General features: G+C 37.5%; 1 protein-coding gene across 4 annotated transcripts in view; it reads right to left on the bottom strand.

Annotated features, from left to right (window-relative positions):
• Positions 1–1715: 1715 nt before the first annotated feature.
• Positions 1716–17164, bottom strand: part of MOXD1 (monooxygenase DBH like 1) — a 64440-nt gene continuing 48991 nt past the window's right edge. For all 4 annotated transcript variants that reach the window (XM_088161774.1, XM_088161776.1, XM_088161775.1 and 1 more), the window contains exons 6-12: positions 17020–17122; positions 14174–14340; positions 12590–12781; positions 9845–9904; positions 7971–8113; positions 5351–5519; positions 1716–2636 (exon numbers count right to left, since the gene is read on the bottom strand). In XM_088161774.1, coding sequence (XP_088017900.1) covers positions 2472–2636; positions 5351–5519; positions 7971–8113; positions 9845–9904; positions 12590–12781; positions 14174–14340; positions 17020–17122 — 999 coding nt within the window. In that variant the 3' untranslated portion in view covers positions 1716–2471. The remainder of the gene's footprint in view (positions 2637–5350; positions 5520–7970; positions 8114–9844; positions 9905–12589; positions 12782–14173; positions 14341–17019; positions 17123–17164) is intronic.

Raw genomic sequence — 17164 nt, 5'->3', positions numbered from 1 at the left:
ATCACTCAGAAGACTTTTCTGCCTATAATTCGCCATAACTAGTCTTTGTTCTTTGGTTTTTTTTTCCAACCAGTTATATTTGGGAACACAAAACAGAAGAACATATTTCTTCTGGCAGGAAGAAGACACCTACATGGTTACATTTCTTTATTGAAACTTCAGGAGTTTAATCTCAAAACAGCCATATGCTGTTTAGCATACACTATTTCCTTACCTTATCCAGGATCAAAGAGAAGAATGACAGAATATATCACTGCCCAGGTATATTTAGAGCAAGTCGCTTCCCAACAATGGGAAAGAATTTTCCCACGTAGGAGTTTTTGCTGGCCAAGTATGGATAGAGCATCAGGAGGATAAAGCCAGCCCTGTGAACTTTCTACCTTCATGGCTCATTTTAAACTCCCTTTAAGCATAAGTTCTCTAATGAGATTGTTATAGCTCCTAGAAAATTAATCTATCCATGATTAAATCTTTCATTTTTACTTGAGACATTAGCTGCTTCAGTGCTTCTCTCCTGTCATCTATCACATGCATTGTAATTTTGGCTACATGCAGAGGAGTCCTACCAGCTCTGTGATGCTTTCCTTTTCACTTCTCAAATTCAGAGAAGACAGCTGCCAAATCCTCTCCTCGTCTTCCTTCTTATGTGATATTTCTTTGCATAAAACTGCCTGCCCTTCTTAAGAAGAGGAACTGCACAGAGAGTTGGTATCAGTCATTACCAGTCAATGAACAAAAATGGGCAGAAAACCATTTTATCTCAGCTCACTTCTTGATCTGCTCTGGATTCACCACACTGCACAGAAGTGCTCAATGATAAAAAAAAGGAACATAACAAAGCCTGTATGTAACTAAGGCTACACAGGTTAGTTGTAGAGCAGGTGTTGCAGTGATCAGGGAAGCACTCTCAGCATCCAGACTAACTTATTTTTACAGCCACACTCCAGAAATGTTTATGCAATAATGAAAAAATTATAGCTTTATTGTTGCTGTAACTGCAGTGTGGGTACAAAAATGAACTTAAAAAAAATAATTCAAAGTTCTTTTTTATTGTGTGGCAAAATTTCATCGGGGAGCAATAAATTGTGTCTCTTTTAGGAATCTTCCCTACTGAACACTGAATGCGAGTTGAAAAGTTGCCGATTTCTGAATATAAATAAAACATTGTATGAGACAGAAAAACAACCTCTTAATCAGTAGTTTGGCCTATTGCAATGCTCAGCATGTGCTAACAATAGCTCCTGGCAAGCTCAGTTCCCTGTGCATGCCAGAGCCTAAATGTGAGATAAATCTTTATTGTTCCTGCTGTCCAGATCAAATCTAGAAAAGGAGTACCTACTTCTCACCAAAGATTTATTCATTGTGCAAATATCTTAAGACCAAATGAGCACCCTGAACTACCTGGGATTGGGAAAAAGAAATGCCAACTAAGCCAAAGGACTTGTACAGGATTCACTATGGGGAGATTTGAGGTTATGCCTGTGTTTTCATCCCTTTAACACCCATAGCTCCCATGTCTCAGGAGCTGAGATGGTTTTGCATTGTGTTGCTCCCAGAAATGCCCCCACTGAATGAATCCTTCCTGTAGCTTTATGGTACATGTCAGCCAGACATGCCCAAATATATGTTTGCAAGGCCTGTCCATACAGCAGTAACTTCATTACCTGCAGATATCTACAACCAAGGTAAAATAATACAACACAGACCAGGCTGAATGTGGTTAACTAAGTTGCTTTTAGTTTATTATTTTTTCCCATATACATAGATGACTTTGAAAGCACCGATGCCTTGAGAGGCTGCCTAGAACAGAGGCTAGACAGTGTTAAATGAATAAAGTAGGTATTTATGAGAAGGCCTTCAAAGGATACACCTTGGGCAGTACAAGAGCCTGGCTGAGGCTACACCCAAGATGTACAGCATGTCACGAGCTCTCACACTTATTTAAAAGTTTTGGTCCATTTGCATATTGGGGTCAATTGTCCAATTACAACTTCAGGTTATGAAGTCCCATCTTCTCAGATTGCTCTCCTCAATTTGATTTTTGGGCCCGAACCTGCAACGGCCTCCTTGGTTCTCAGGCTGGTAAAGGATTGTTTTGTCTAACTAAACTGTGAAGAGAACTTGCTAACACTCTATATGAAGCTCAGGGTTACATACTAATGCAGTACAGAATCTGGAAAATATGAAATCTAAAACTTAAGGCATCAGCACCACGTGAAAAAGGCAGGACAAAGTATAAGAAAACAGTACAGGGAAATATTTCAATATTCAATGTGTCAGTGCACCTATTGTGTTTCATACATATTTTACATTGAAAACAAAAAAACCCCACAGTTTCCAGAGGATGTACACATTTTGTTTTGATCGGGCAAATTTAGTTTATTAATAAGTAAAAAAATAAATCTACAATAGCAACAGTGCAAACACATCAGAACTCGCATGGCACACAGAACACAGATGAATAAAAATTATTATACAAAGGGCCCAGTGTTTCCTATGGTACTGGCTGTGATGTACACAATACACAACAGGATAAGGAATAAATGGCAATTTAAACAGGAAGATGAACTGCATATTACTGGCTCTGTCTTGTATGGCCGCTCTATTTCAGGAGGTAAAGCTGTCATGCCTTGGATCTGAAATTAAAATAACAAAAAATTATCAGAGTTTTGTCACAAAAGATTAGAAAACTCTTTTTGCTCTCAAGATAATTGGCAGCTTGCCTGATAATCTATTGAGAGTTTTGTACTTGGGCTGTGACTCCCATTGTGGAAACATGAAGCTCAGTAAAAATATGAGTATACTGCATGCCAAATGATCAGCCAGTGTGCATGTCCAAAGTTCTCAGCTCGAGAGCAGCAGTACACACTGGCATCCTCTCCAGTAAAGCATGGTTAGACTTTGGTTGGTTGATTTGAATAACCTTATTTTGTTTTGTGGGGTTGTTTGGCAGGTTTGGTTTTTTTTTTCATCTTTCTGTCAAACAAAATTAAAATTGGCAGAAAAAGTGTCACTCTGCTATGGGGATATAGGATGATATTTGAATGCATTCATTTCTATGTGCAAGGCTCACACTTACACGTACAAAACAGCTAAAACTATGTACACATTGTTCCATGGAACCACAGAAGGGTTGTGGTTGGAAGGGATCTCTGGAGGTCATCTGGTCCCATGTTCCTGCTCAAGCAAGGTCACATACAGCAGTGTCATATTGCTATATACTGGCCATTTTCCACTCTTCCCATAGAACTCAGCGCAATTTTATGGTATTTGATGTAACTATGTGTTTGTTACGGTTTTGACATGAAATTAGAGACACTTGTGTACACTGCTCAGCTTGCTTTTCCTAAATTTACTCCCTACATGTTAAAGAAAATAAGCCTTTCAGAAAATAAGTTCCTGGGCACATTTTTGAAAGTTTGAATGCCCACCTGTACAGCATATGCTTGCTTTGGGGATTTCATCTATGTTGCTATTGTTCTGTACTGTAGAAAGAAACCCCAACTGAATATTAACTTAAACTGAGCAAACACAACACAAAACTAAAACTGAAATAGAGGCCAACTCTATAGAAGGATGAAGGTATTTTCAACTCAGTTTCTCTGCTTCAATTTTTTTCTGTCTTGCAACAACTCAGGAATTGTTCAGCCATTCAGGTTAAATCTGTTCCTGATTTTGATGAGGATGGTAATTCAAGTTTAATCTCACTAATAAGGGAAGAGAAAAGAAAAGGCCCTAATCTTAGCTTTGAAGAACATGCCCATGTCATTTGAAAAAGGAAACTATGATTAAGGAAGAGCTAAGAATTCCCAATTCCAGTGAGCTCATTCTTTGACTACATTCTTTAAGTTGTAAGTATTTTTCCTTCATCCTGTAAGATAAAGAGGAATAGCATTTTCCAGAAAGTATAACATTAAAAAAAACCTCAGCCTATCCCCTCTTGATAAAATTTCTGTGCTTTTCGTCACCTTAACTTATGCTCTGACCAATTATCAGTGTATGGGTGGCTATGCAACTGCTACTAGCCAGCAGCTGTAAAGATCAAGAAGTTTAACCAAAACTGGTGAACAGTTGCATGTACTGTCTGTCTACAACTACTTTTCACAAGAGGTCTACAATGGGACAAATAATACTAGAAAAAACCAGATCCTCTTCATTACTTATAGCACACATTATTTTTTTGACCTCCAATGGGCAAAACAGTCTGACCTATGTTGGAAAAACCCAAGAACACTGCTGCAGGAGGGGCAATTTCTTCACCACCTGAAAGGACTGTGTAATACACTATGAGGAACCATGAGCTATTGTCTAGGGTGGGGAGAAAGAGAGAGAAGTCCTTTCCTAGGAAAGTAGTATCAGTAGTATCTCACAGCAGCTCTGCTACACTGGACTGAAATCATAATAGGAAATAAGCCAGTACAATGAGACTGCCTCTCATTCTGAGCAGAAAATCTCAAAAAAAGAAAGAGCCTTGAATTTGGAGTCTGTAAAGGAGTTCAAAGGGAAATACATATTTTTAAGCATCCCTTTCAACGATGATATGACATGCAGTAGCCATTCTTTATAAACACACATCAACATTAAAGATGACAACTTTTCTCAGCAGTGTCCTGGTAAAATACCAATAGATATTTAGAATAAATAATAATTTATTGGGGAATTAGATTTTTATCTTACAGGTTTTTTCATCAAGACAATAGGGAAAGTAAACTCATGGAGGGTAAAATGTTACTAAGTTGCACTAAGGAAACAGACTATCCAACTTTATTTTTCTGGCCCAGTACTATAGACAATTCTAGGACCGTTAAAAAAGCAAGACTCATTGGAAGAGTACCCATACAACTTTAGATTGTCTAGAAGCCCAGGTTAAGAAAGTAAATCCCTGAGGCTTCACTATGCAGTCAATAAGCTTCCCCTAGAAGGCGTCTCAGAGAGGAAAGCTGATTTAGGGATTTTGAATCTTCCTTCGCAAGACCCTAACACAAGTCCCTGACCATGGAGGCAGCCAAGGTAGAACAGCTTCCTGGCGTGGTCACTTAACCTGGACACAGCTGCTTGCTCTCCCATCAGTCCCACTGATCAGACCCACTGAAAGACTCCATCCTCCTATTACTGATCCCAAGTGCTGATTAAAGCTCCAGCTTTTCTGTTCTTTTTAAATGCTTCAGAACTCAAGTTAGGTGAAAGCACTGGTAAAACATTCTCATCATTTGTTATTGTATGTAAATTAAATATAGCTGTGTAAACATCCTGAAGATATATAATCAGATATTTATTTATATTCATTGAAACACAGTAAATCAAATTTGTTTCATGGCATCCTTACCTCCTTTTCAACACACACACTTACCGACCATTCTGCATTATCTGTTTTTGAACATCTCACATTCACAGGTAGTTTAAGCACAAGCTGATTATAGGAGAGACCCTCTGATCTGGACCATTTGAATTTGTTCATTGCATCCATAAAGGACAGGTTTTTATATTGCTTAGGACTCTTGATGATGAAAGGCCAAGTCCTAGAGAAAAATAAACAGTTAGATTTTAAAAAATAGATAAAAACGATCAAGTTGAAATGAATGAGGAAAACTTTTGGAGAATATAATCAGAAAAATAAACATACTACTACTATGTATATTATGCCTAGCTCACATTCTCAACTAACTTTTCTACTGAAAACTGATGCAGTTTCATTTATTTTGACAGACTTATGAAAGGCTGTCCGCAGATTAGTACTTGCTGCCAGATGCTTTTAGAAATGAAGGACTTCAAGACTCACATTGCTCTTCTCTGATCTACAAACTGAATGCATAAGCAATACAAAGCAGATCATCTGTTGTAACTTCCTAAAAAAACAGAACCAAAAGAAAGCCACACCCTCTCCTAGGTTTGGCAGGTCAGGTTGCCAAGATACCTTTGCCATTAGAAAGCTGCTTCCAGATGGTTCTGCTGAGCTCAGGTCAAAACTGAGCCTAGCACAGGGGTTGCTCTGTTATGCACTGGTTGGCAGCAGAAAATAACTGGTGTTGTGGACATTCCCTTTGGCATATTCCTACAAGCTGGCTGCAAGGCCATTTTTGGCCAGAGGTAGCTTAGAGACCTGCTGCACTGCTCTGAAAGATCTATCTGTCAAAGTGTGGGAGTCTTTCCCATGAACAAATGGGGACAATCTCACTTCCCACCAGCTGAAAATATTAAAAGGCAAGAAATGAGAATTTATGTCTTTCATTTAGTAAAGAAAACTTTAAAAAGTAACAAAGGAAAATTAAAAAACAAACAAACCTTTTCCATAGTTTCTGCTTTCTCTTTGTTTGACTTTGCTGAGATAAACAGAAACAACATGGTGGAGGGATCAAACTTTTACAAGTACAAAGTCAATTCAGCTAGTGGAAGAACAAAAGTATCTAAAACTTTATCAAGTAATTAATACTGTGATTGGAGCATGAGTTATCTTTCCAGAACACTTCAGACAGATCTGTGTTATCTTGCAGTAGGCTGTCTCCCACTAGCTTTGGGGAAATTGCCTATGAGAGAGTTCTGCTCCACTCAACATCTAGGCATGGAAGCTGTATTTTTTACCAAGTATTTTGGTAATGGGCAACTACTGTGGCTCAATCACTTTCATCTCTGCTCCTCATGATTTAAACCATTGTCTGTGCCACCAGATAGAGGAAAACATGTTTTAAAGTGAGGCACAATGCCTTGTTCCTACCCCTAGTTTGCATTTGTGTGTAAGTCAAGAGAGACTTTGGAAGAGTCAGTGAAGCAATTCTAGTGTTAGACTGACACAAGAGAGATGAGGATCAGGTCACATATCCTTAGGCTGACAGAGTTTAATGAAACAAGAATTGTGGATTAGGTCATAAATACTAGAGGCATTAATAATCTCCTATTCTAATTACTATTCCATTTGTGGCAGACAGTCTGCATACTTACTGTATTCAGAACATCTTTATTTCCCCAGGCCAAATGTGCATTTTTTCCTTAAGTACAGTTATCATGAATGAACACTCAAGAGAGCATACATTTGTTAGAATATTTTCTTTCTAAGCTCAGAAAGACTCTTTTAGATAGGACTAATATAGAAACTCTGTTCTCCATGTATTAAAAGAGGTTGTAAATGGAAATAGTGTGGAAAATTATGTAGACATTATTGCACTGTAACTTCCTTCAAACTCTTCTTCCTTGAATATAAGTTTCAGAGCTAAGACCTCTAAGCCTGTATGTCAAATTATTTTGCAATTATAGTTTTATATGGTTTGTTAAGATAAAATGCATAAGCAAAGACAACTCTTAAAATTTGTGATGACACACTATTAGTCTATCCATTTCATTTTAAAATCTGACTATTACCTCAGTTTAGTGCAACTAACAAAACAAATGTAATCCACCTTTCACCACAAAATATGCATTCAACTTTTTATAGTTTGATTATTTTTCTGTATTTCATTCATTTGGGAACTTTCCACTAATGACTGTTATTACTGTTTACAATCTGCTGTTGAGATGTTTCAATTTTAAGTACTATAAGGAACACATTTTTATTCTCAGAATTCCTGTCAACTAATCTAACCAGGGAAATTCAACAGCCACGCTCACAAACTCCTTTCAAAATTATTTCTCTATATATGAAACATTGACATGTTTTAATTAATTGATAGATTTAAAATATTGATATATAGCCTTTTTACAGATGTGTGTGGTGAAAACAAACAAACAAAAAAAAAAACCCCAATGTGAATAGTATTATTTCCTTAAAAGAAGAAACTTCTTTTTTATCAGAAGGAAAAAATATGCCAAATAATTTGGCAGGAGAAATAGCAGCATAGCATATTGACCAAAAAAAGGGGCATGAGTGACCATGTTACTTTTCTTTCTACCAGAAAGAAAGAAAAGTTGTATAAAAATGATCCAAGAATCCCATAGACAGAAGCAGAGGTGCTGCATATATTCATAAGCATTTTACGTACCTGACTGGTCTATAGATTTCCTTAACTCCAATGAACTGGAGCTGTTCCATTATATCTGGAATACTTGCACACCGGGTGAGGTTGATTCTCGGGTAATAGAGCAGATATGACAGGCACATTTCATTCCTGGTGCTCAGACCACCCTGAAAATGGGATTTTTCTTTAATCAGGGTAGCACTGGAATCCCACAGATTAAATCACTGATTACCATTTATATGCTAATGGGAGGTGTACCAGGAGCCCAATTTGACAAGTTTATCTTGTATATGAGGTTATCAAGTAGCTAGAGGTTATTACATAATTACAAAATACCCTGGATGCTCAAGCAATAGCTTCTAAGTTAAAAGATATCAGGAAGAGCAACTGTGGATAAAGAAAGGCTCATATTATATTGAAGTGTACTATCTGAAAGTTCAGGTTTGTTTTCAGTTGCCCCCGAGGTACTTAGATTTTCCATGGTTCAGGAACGTGGAACAGAAGAAGAAAAAATATTTTAGGAGAATTAATCTGTTTAATAAGAAATTAAGTGAGCTTTGCCTAGTGAAATGGAGGCTGGGATGGAATATGAATCTATGTGAACTCAGGTTGTAAGTACATATGCCAATAAAGACCAAGAAAGAAAATAATTATTTATGTTAACAGATAATGTTGACTCAAGCAAAAATGAACATGCATTATAAAATCAGTAATTAGAATAACATTTCTAGCTAACAGAAGAAACTGACTTTTAAACAGTCTTCCATTGAGAACCATGAGGCAAACAACTAACTTAAAATTAATCTTGGTAAACATGGACAAGATTATAAACGGCATGTTCCTAAATCCTGGGTGGGAACAGTTCCACAAGTCTCACAGAACCACAGGAATAGGAATGGAGAAAACAAAACACATGAGCCTAGAGTTAGTGTGGTCACCATACAGGAAAACAGGACAAAACTCAAAAGCCTTCATTCTTGTTCTTTTGCTTTTCATTAAATAACTGCTGCATGTGCCTACATGCAAGCCATCATTCAGGGAGAAGTATCCCTTTGTTTGCTCTCTGGATGCCAGGAACAGTTCTTCCCTGCAAAACCAACACCTCTCATGTCTCACTTCCCAGAGGTCTGGATCCATCTACTCCCCAGGAAGTGGAATCAGATCCTGGCACTATTTCCCTCCCATAGGCAAAGTGGGTTTGGCATCACTCTACATGTTCCCAGCCAACTGGCACAGTCCAGCTCATGTCCAAGTAACCAAATTTACTTCCAAAATCCAGTGACTGCATTGCAATGGCCAGTGCCCGGCCTCTGTTAGCCAGTCAGTCTGTTTCTGGGAGGCTGTGCTCTGCCCCATGCCAAACCAGAGCTGGGTAGGGAGGGGTGGTTTCTCAACTCCTCTTCCCAACACAAAGCACCTCCATTCTGCCTGGATTCTATGTTAGGCACAAAACTAAATAAAAAATCAAGAAACATCCTGGTCACAGCTTATCTAAAAATCAACACATAAGAACTGGAAATTGCAAATTCAGGGAAAAATGTGTAAAAAGTTCATAAAAATAATTCATTAGAGTACACAGAATTTGTATATTAATAAATGTTGTGAAGAAAGCACCCCCTATGCTAGAAAAGTTTGACTTCTAAGGATTTTTTGTGAGCTGACCTGCTTATTTTTATAAACTGGTCACATTAATGCCTTATGCAAGAGATCAGACTAAGATCACAATAGTTCTGATGACTTTAAAACGTAAGAATCTATGAAAGGAAAGACAATAAATAATTATGTGCACACAGGTATTAGCAAGTAAATTCACTTTTTAAAAGTAGTGTTCTATGAGAAAGGTTTTAGTCCCCAGTATTATCTGTGTACTTATTTTGATCTACCAAAATATTGCTTACCCATGTCATGCGAATTCGGTCCACAGTACTGTAGTGGCATTCTGTCACTAAATTATCCCCCTGAAATGTAAAATTGAGGAAGTTCACAGTTCTGAAGTTTATCAACATCAGCTTCAGGTAACCACAGATGGCAGCAAGCATTTAAGAAATAAATATCAGAGGAGTGGATATGACTTTTTGAAAGAGTGAAGGATTAGGTAATTGCCATATGTTTTAGGCAATTAGGTAATTGCCATGTGCCACTAGGCCTTGGCACTTAGCATTTATATTATCCCAGATTCTCAGAGATCGCCCATGGAATTAAACATAACCTTATTAAGAGTGTTGTCTGGATTTCTTTTTAAATAGAAATGAAGATATCCAGTTATGATCCAATTTTCTGGAAAATTATACAGTAGACAATGTATACAAATTATTCTCACTCCAAAACTCATCCAGTGCTACTTTACCCAGGCTAATTTACACTTCCAACTTCAATAGAAATATTTGGCAAATGAGGAAAAGAAGGCTTTCCACATCACAAAAACAGCTATAACTCTGCCAAGCCTGGGAGTAGAGGAGTGGCAGGCAAAGACTTCACTACATTGACAGATACATATGGGAAAGGCTGAATACTTACCTTCTCAAGCACAAATAACTTTTTGGTGTCTTGACAAACTGATCTACTGTTTGCTAATACTTTCCCTCTCTGTACCTAATCAAGTACAAATCTGAAAATCACCATGATAATCAAGTAGATTTTTTTGTATCATCATCTTCCTTTATCAACCATTATACTTCCCTTAAAAAAAACAGATCACCCTTCAAAGGCTGAGAATTCCTCCTTTCCTACAGGCTGTTTCTCTAGATCAAGGCCAGCACAATCTGTGCTCCAGACTGCTGGAAGAAGGTGCGTCAGCCTCATGTCAGCCAAGTGGAGACAGAGGTTTCTGAAGTAGCGTGAGCTGGCACAGTATCACTGCTTCCAGTGGGAATACTCTGTTCCCAACACTGAGGTCTCTGGCTCTCCTATCTTACAGAATGGATAACATTCACTAAAATTGTTCCTTCTGTGAGACTAGTTCAGCTGCTTCCAAATGGAGAAGAGAGTGCTACTATGTGAAGAAAAATATAACCTGGACTCCACAAGCTGGAAGAAGGATACACTCTTGGGGGAGCTTATAGAAAAAGAGAATAACAAGAACTTACATGCAAAATCACACTATTAGTTGATTAAACTTTTCTCTGAATTACACTGGATCACGTATGTAAAGCTGCACTGCTAGTTTTGCATAAGATGAAATCAATGAAAGGCATAAAAATGGTTCTCTTCAGAGAAAGAATTCCATCTTCTACTTGAGCTGGCTTTTTTGTCAAGTTGCTGTTACTATCAGATACCCTTTATAGTTTTTCTGTTGTCTATTCCCTTATGTTCATGAATTTTAAGAGGCCTTTTGCTGTAATTGCATGGATTTGCCTAAAAATATTACAGGATTTCTCTGCAAACTTGTCATCCTCTGCCAGCCCTAAAATCTTCAACTCTTCCTAAAACCTTCAACCTCCCTTCCTGAAGGAGGTAACACTGGTTTGTCTTTGAAGCCCCTAGACTACAGACAATTTGACTTCAAAGAGTAAATTCTGCGCTTGAATATCCAGGTTTTGGTGTAGAAATTAAATTATAAAGTTAGCATTTTAGCTTTTTGTCTTTAAAGTACAAATATCAAAGTCTCACTGTGTGGGAGAAGAGACATAAGAGAGAAAGGGGCTTGAAGAGAAGCCCCCGAAGTTTAAACCATGGGGCTCCTGACCATACTTGTTCTGTCATTTCAATGGTATTTTCAGATCCTTCTCCCTTAGTGATTCCAATTGTAAAAAAAAATCCATTTTTTGACATTTTGCATCTGGCAATTTAATAACATGCTTGTTCACATGCACCAGCACAAGCTGCTCTGCTGGCCAGACCTGGAGCACCCAGACTTTGCAGCACTAAAATATGTGTCATCATGCCAAAACTTAAAAAATATACTGGATGAAAGGAAGAAGAGTGAATAATTTTTAAATGAGTGACCCACAAAAAACATAGACTCTTTTCATGCAATACCTATGCCTAGCTACCGCTTTATAATATAATTGCAGTTGGAATATTTCTGCAAGTTATGTTGCATTATTTTCAGGAATACAGTAGATAGAGTTGTATGATTTCTTCTTTCAAAGGGTTTTGTTTGCTAGTGAAACATCAGGTGGAACATGAGCATGGAGTTTGGCTCCCAACAAGAAAAACTGTGAAATAAACAGAAGATTTTTAAACATGTTTGTAAGGCTATATACCTGTTGTGTCCAAATGCTGAGGATATGCTACTTGGTCCCACAGCTCTGTAAAGCCATAGGGTAGAATTTCCATTATTCATCTTTCTGGATGCACAAAGATGGTACAGCCAGGCACACAAAGGATTTTCTAATCTACTTTGTTCAAACATTTGTGATAGTAAAGTTCAAATCAGGTTATTATGGATATCAAACATACCCAAAGAATAGCTTGATTTGGTGAGCCAAGCCAGTTCTGTGGTGACCCAAGTGGACACTCCTGAGACACTGAAACTTTAATGCATTAGTGACTCTGCAATAAGTGGTAAAATTAACAGAACATTCAAGAATTCTATGATGCTACACTTAGAAACTCTGTAGCAAATTTAATCCTAAAGGTGAGAAAATGTAAGGTACATGATCTCTTAAACACTTTCAGTAGAAGAATTAAGAGTGTCATACTGGCAAGATGGTTCTTTCTTCTTCCAGGTACTGAAACTCCTGGAAGTTGAAGTCAAACTCGTCGTCATAAGCAAGGAGCTTCTGCTCCTCGCCGTTGTGGAAGTGGCGCATCCTGATAGCTCTGCCAGCAAGGTGAGCGTGGAGAAGTACAGCAAACACCTGAATCCCAGCAGGTCTCTCAGCACCTAGAGCCTGCCCAAGAGAAACCAACTCCATCAGTGTTCCCAAATCCAAAGTAATCTAATGCAAATCTAATGCCATCTACAAAGAGAGTGAAAATGCATTCATTAATGCATTTTGAATTCGCTCAGTTTACTGAAAAATGCAGTCTGGAGCAAAACCAAAACTGTAAGTGAAATTCAGGGTTTATGTACAAAAAAGGCTAGGGTTTTTTCTGTGATTATTTTTATAACAAAAACATGTTTTTACTCCTAATGCACACATTTTTTAAAATTAAAATCAACTGGACTGCAAATAATTCGCAATGGTTTAAAGACTTCCAAGGGAACCATACTAAAACCTGCACATTATTTTGGTGATAATGACTGATATTAATGAATGTGGATGTTTATTGTGAAAAGGAATTTCTATGCAGCTATGAATGATGCCAAGAGATGCACTTTAAATTGAAAGGCTGTAGTTGTAACATCCTCTACTTTCCATCTTTAAGTGAACTGGTAATGAAATATTGGAAGTTTACATGTACAATTTTTTCCAGGTCAAAAACTTCTGCAAATTAATTTTTCCAAATTGACACAAATTGACATCACTCTCATTCTAGCTGACATCTACTGATCTTAAACTTTGCATTGAGTATGCTCAATTTTGATTCTTGTTCAGAGCTCAAGGTAGAAATAATCTGTTATCACAATACCTTTTGAGAACAGCCCTGGGGTCAGAAACCTCACAATAATGGATAAAGCAAGAGTTTTAAGGCTGAAAAATGCCAAGGCAATACACAACATTTAAAATCACCAAGAACAAATCTAAATTTTGCATCTAATTTGGCCTTCATTTTAAACCATGTTATTAATTCAACCTTCCTCTGTAGATGATAAAGTATATGAGAATCTCCCATTATACAGTCACCACAAATTTTAGATAATACTTCCATTGCCTGCAGAGATATTTAAGTTGTCTTAATGAAACCAAATACTTAATAAATGTAAAACTTGTTCAGGTCTTCAGTTTCTGTGGTTGGTGTAAGAATACCTTTCATGCTTTCACTTCATCGTTAGAAGCCTTTTGCACCTGCCCAGGTCTGAATTGGTCTCAACCTTTTTTTCTGGGCTAGCTATTCCAAGTTATTAATAGTTTTGCCACAGAAAGCAGTGTATGCTTACATATTGAACACAAAATTGAAACACTGTGTCATCCATTGTTACTCAAATAAATAAAGCAGCCTGAGTAGTGAGCATGCGAAGTACCCAGTTGAAGAAGACAACATTTTGGAGGACAACATGTACCATCAAACGCCTTTGCTCATATCTTTTAACTGTAACTATCAATCCTCCCAAGAAGTTCAAGTGACTCTTCCAACTATTTCCATGAACGAAAACCAGTGGATTCAAGCAAAGGACATACCTCTTCCAGACATTCCAGTGTGCAGTGACCCTCTGACACGAATTCAGGCATGCCCGGTGGGATGTTGTGGAAGAGGCTGACCCAAAGACCGGCTTCAATAACCCCAGCATCATATTTCCTTAAAACTGGAGTATAAATTAGCCTCAAACCAGAGTTATCTATCAAGCCTGCAACAAAAGAACACAGTTAGCCATGGCTAAAAATCAGTTTTTTAAAGGAGAAAAAAAACCAGACCAAATTGCTTCATGTTTCTCATGCTTTGTGATAAAGTTTCTACATGAAAATCAAGGAATGCACCTCTATAACATGGAAATTAGTGAAACCATATGTGGTTTTCTCTTTTTAAAATTTTCAAGCCACATGTCATCTTCTACTTGAGAATTTTATCTATTTCTTCATCTTGGGTCCTACCATTAATTGTATTTTCCCTTTGCTTTGGATTGCCTGTTACATTCCAGCCTATCTGAGATGAAAAATACATCCCTTTTACAATCTCTCCAATTAAGAGAGCATCAATTAAACATGAAAATTGCCTTACTAAATCCCAGACTTGTAGACAATACCCCCACCTTGAGTGAAGTAGACAAGAGAATTGCGGAGTACTTTAATGTTGTCCTGACTCAAGGACTTATCTTTATTTCAAAAATTAGTTTAAAGAACCAAAGCCTGCTGTTTCGAGACTGTGTGGTTAAGAGTCAAAATAATACAAATCTATTTTGTTCACCCACATATGTTTAGCCATATGTGTTTGTTAGTGCATATGATAATAATTTATGTTGCCTTTACCATCTAAATGCTTAGAATATTTGTCTTCTATTATATACATTATATACATTAAAAGATATACACAAAAAAAGGGATTAATTTGTGTTTGCACAGGAACTATATTCTGTTAGTTCATCTGTTAATTTCTTTGTATTTTTGGATAGTAACTTAAATAATTTCAATTTTGAAAGTGAGAAATGCAGAAAATATGTCAAATATCTCAGGGAAGGTAAGATGCTTCCTAGTGACCTATATTAGTCTTCTGAAAAACAAAACAAAACAGACATAGCAGTGCTTGAAGCCAATTTTTACCTCAATATGATATCAGCAGTCTATTTTAAGATAAGCAAATGGCAGAGGGACAGAGCAGGGACTGTTACCCAGCCACTAAAATACCTAAGATGGAATAGTGCATATAATTATTAAGGAATAAAGGATATGAACTGTGCATGGCCAATTAAGAATGGAAATCAGCCATGAGACCTCCTGCAACATATGAGTCACATTTAAGGTGATATATCATGTCCCACAGCATCCCAGCTTTAGCATTTGGGAAGCCATACTCCCTTCCTTCCTGGAGATATTTGTGCAACCTCATCAACTTGAATTTTTCCTTTGTGCTATTTCTGCTTCAGAAATTTTTAGACATTGTTAACATCTAAATGTCAGACACTCTTATATATGACACAACTCTGTTATGTCAGAGTTTCTGATAAACAATCTCAAAAGAGGCCATTTTTCAAATGAGAAATAAGTGTTAAGGACTACAAAACCAGAAACAGTAAAACCCATCCGTGTTAAACTAAAAAATGTTTCAACTCCTCCTATCTGGGAGCCAAAAGTCACTACCAATCTGAGTCACTTAGGAAAACACTATCCCAGGTCACACTGTGAGGCAAACAGTGCAGCCTTTCACCACAAGACCCAAACTGGGCACATGCAGGTGCCAAAACACACAAAGGAAGGTCACCCAGCAGCAGGTTTGATGTTGTGTCAGGAGAATTGAACCTGGAGCAGATGGAGCACCCAGGTCTACTCTCCTGTACTGCTGGCACGATCTCATACTGTGTATTTTGCCAGGGAGGAGGCGAAGCATGACCTGGATTACAAACACCCTGCTCTGCCTACGCTGTCTGAATTTTCCCAGCTCTTCTGGGACTGTCCTAACAAGGCAAAATTGTTCCTATTGTTTAAAAGGAAACAAAACATTACTGATTTCCAGTTTTTCCTATGTTTTACTTCGACTAAACCAACACTATCATACAGCACAGTCAATTAAAACAAAATTATGGATTTAGGGACACAACATAATAAAACATGGTTTCTCAGCATGTGACTTCTTGGGCTTTCATACAACTTTTGATAAAAAAGCATACAGTATCAAGGATGTAAATGAAGTTTATTGTATCCCACATGCTGATAGTACAGAGTCTGTCACTAAATGAAAAAAAATAGGATAATTAATTTAAAAGATGAAGATGGCAAACAACAGTAAGAGAGAAAGCCATAGCCCACATAGCAAATACTATTTTAACAAAGGGGTGTAGAGAAAGGCCAGTATACTATGCTGCATTGGATTTTACTCGGGTCTTATGTAGCAATCACCACAATATTCTCAGGTACAGTAGGTTAATAAACTTCCACTTCAGAACAAAAGAGTTTCTGTCCCTAAGGCATCTTCAAAGTTCCCCTGATTTTCCTGGGATCCTTGGTTTCTTCCTTTTACTTCTTTTAAATATAAATTAAATTCAGGAAGAAAGAACAATTTTAAAACACTATAATAAATTAAAAGCTTATCTTTTAAGATAAACTGATTTTACTGTGTGAATGGTCTAGAAAGCTGAGCCTACACTTCTACTTCAGAAACTGCCAACAGTTCAGGTAGATGTTTATCTAAAAAAATACTACAAAAAAAAAGTTCAAGGGCAGTGGGAAAAACAATGTGAACCAGGAGCTATTGATCAGGAAAAAATAACCCTCAGCTTTTTATTTGCTCTGTTTGCCATGCAGTGCAGGCACGAGCACTTGTGTGTAGTGCATTTTCCAGCCTGGCATGTTTTAAGGCGTGTGAGGCCACAAACCTTCCGTGAATGATGGGTTGTCATAATGCACCTCCATAAGGACAAACAGAGGGTCAGCTGCTGTGCCAATGGATAACCCAACATGAGGAGGGTAGGTGAAGCCCTGGAAATCAATACACACAGAAATCAATACAGAGTTAAGGTA

This window comes from Sturnus vulgaris, chromosome 3, assembly GCF_052056855.1.
Source record: "Sturnus vulgaris isolate bStuVul1 chromosome 3, bStuVul1.hap1, whole genome shotgun sequence".
Classification (NCBI taxonomy): Eukaryota; Metazoa; Chordata; class Aves; order Passeriformes; family Sturnidae; genus Sturnus; species Sturnus vulgaris.
Note: the sequence above shows the minus strand (reverse complement) of the source record. Positions and strands in the feature narration are given on the sequence as shown.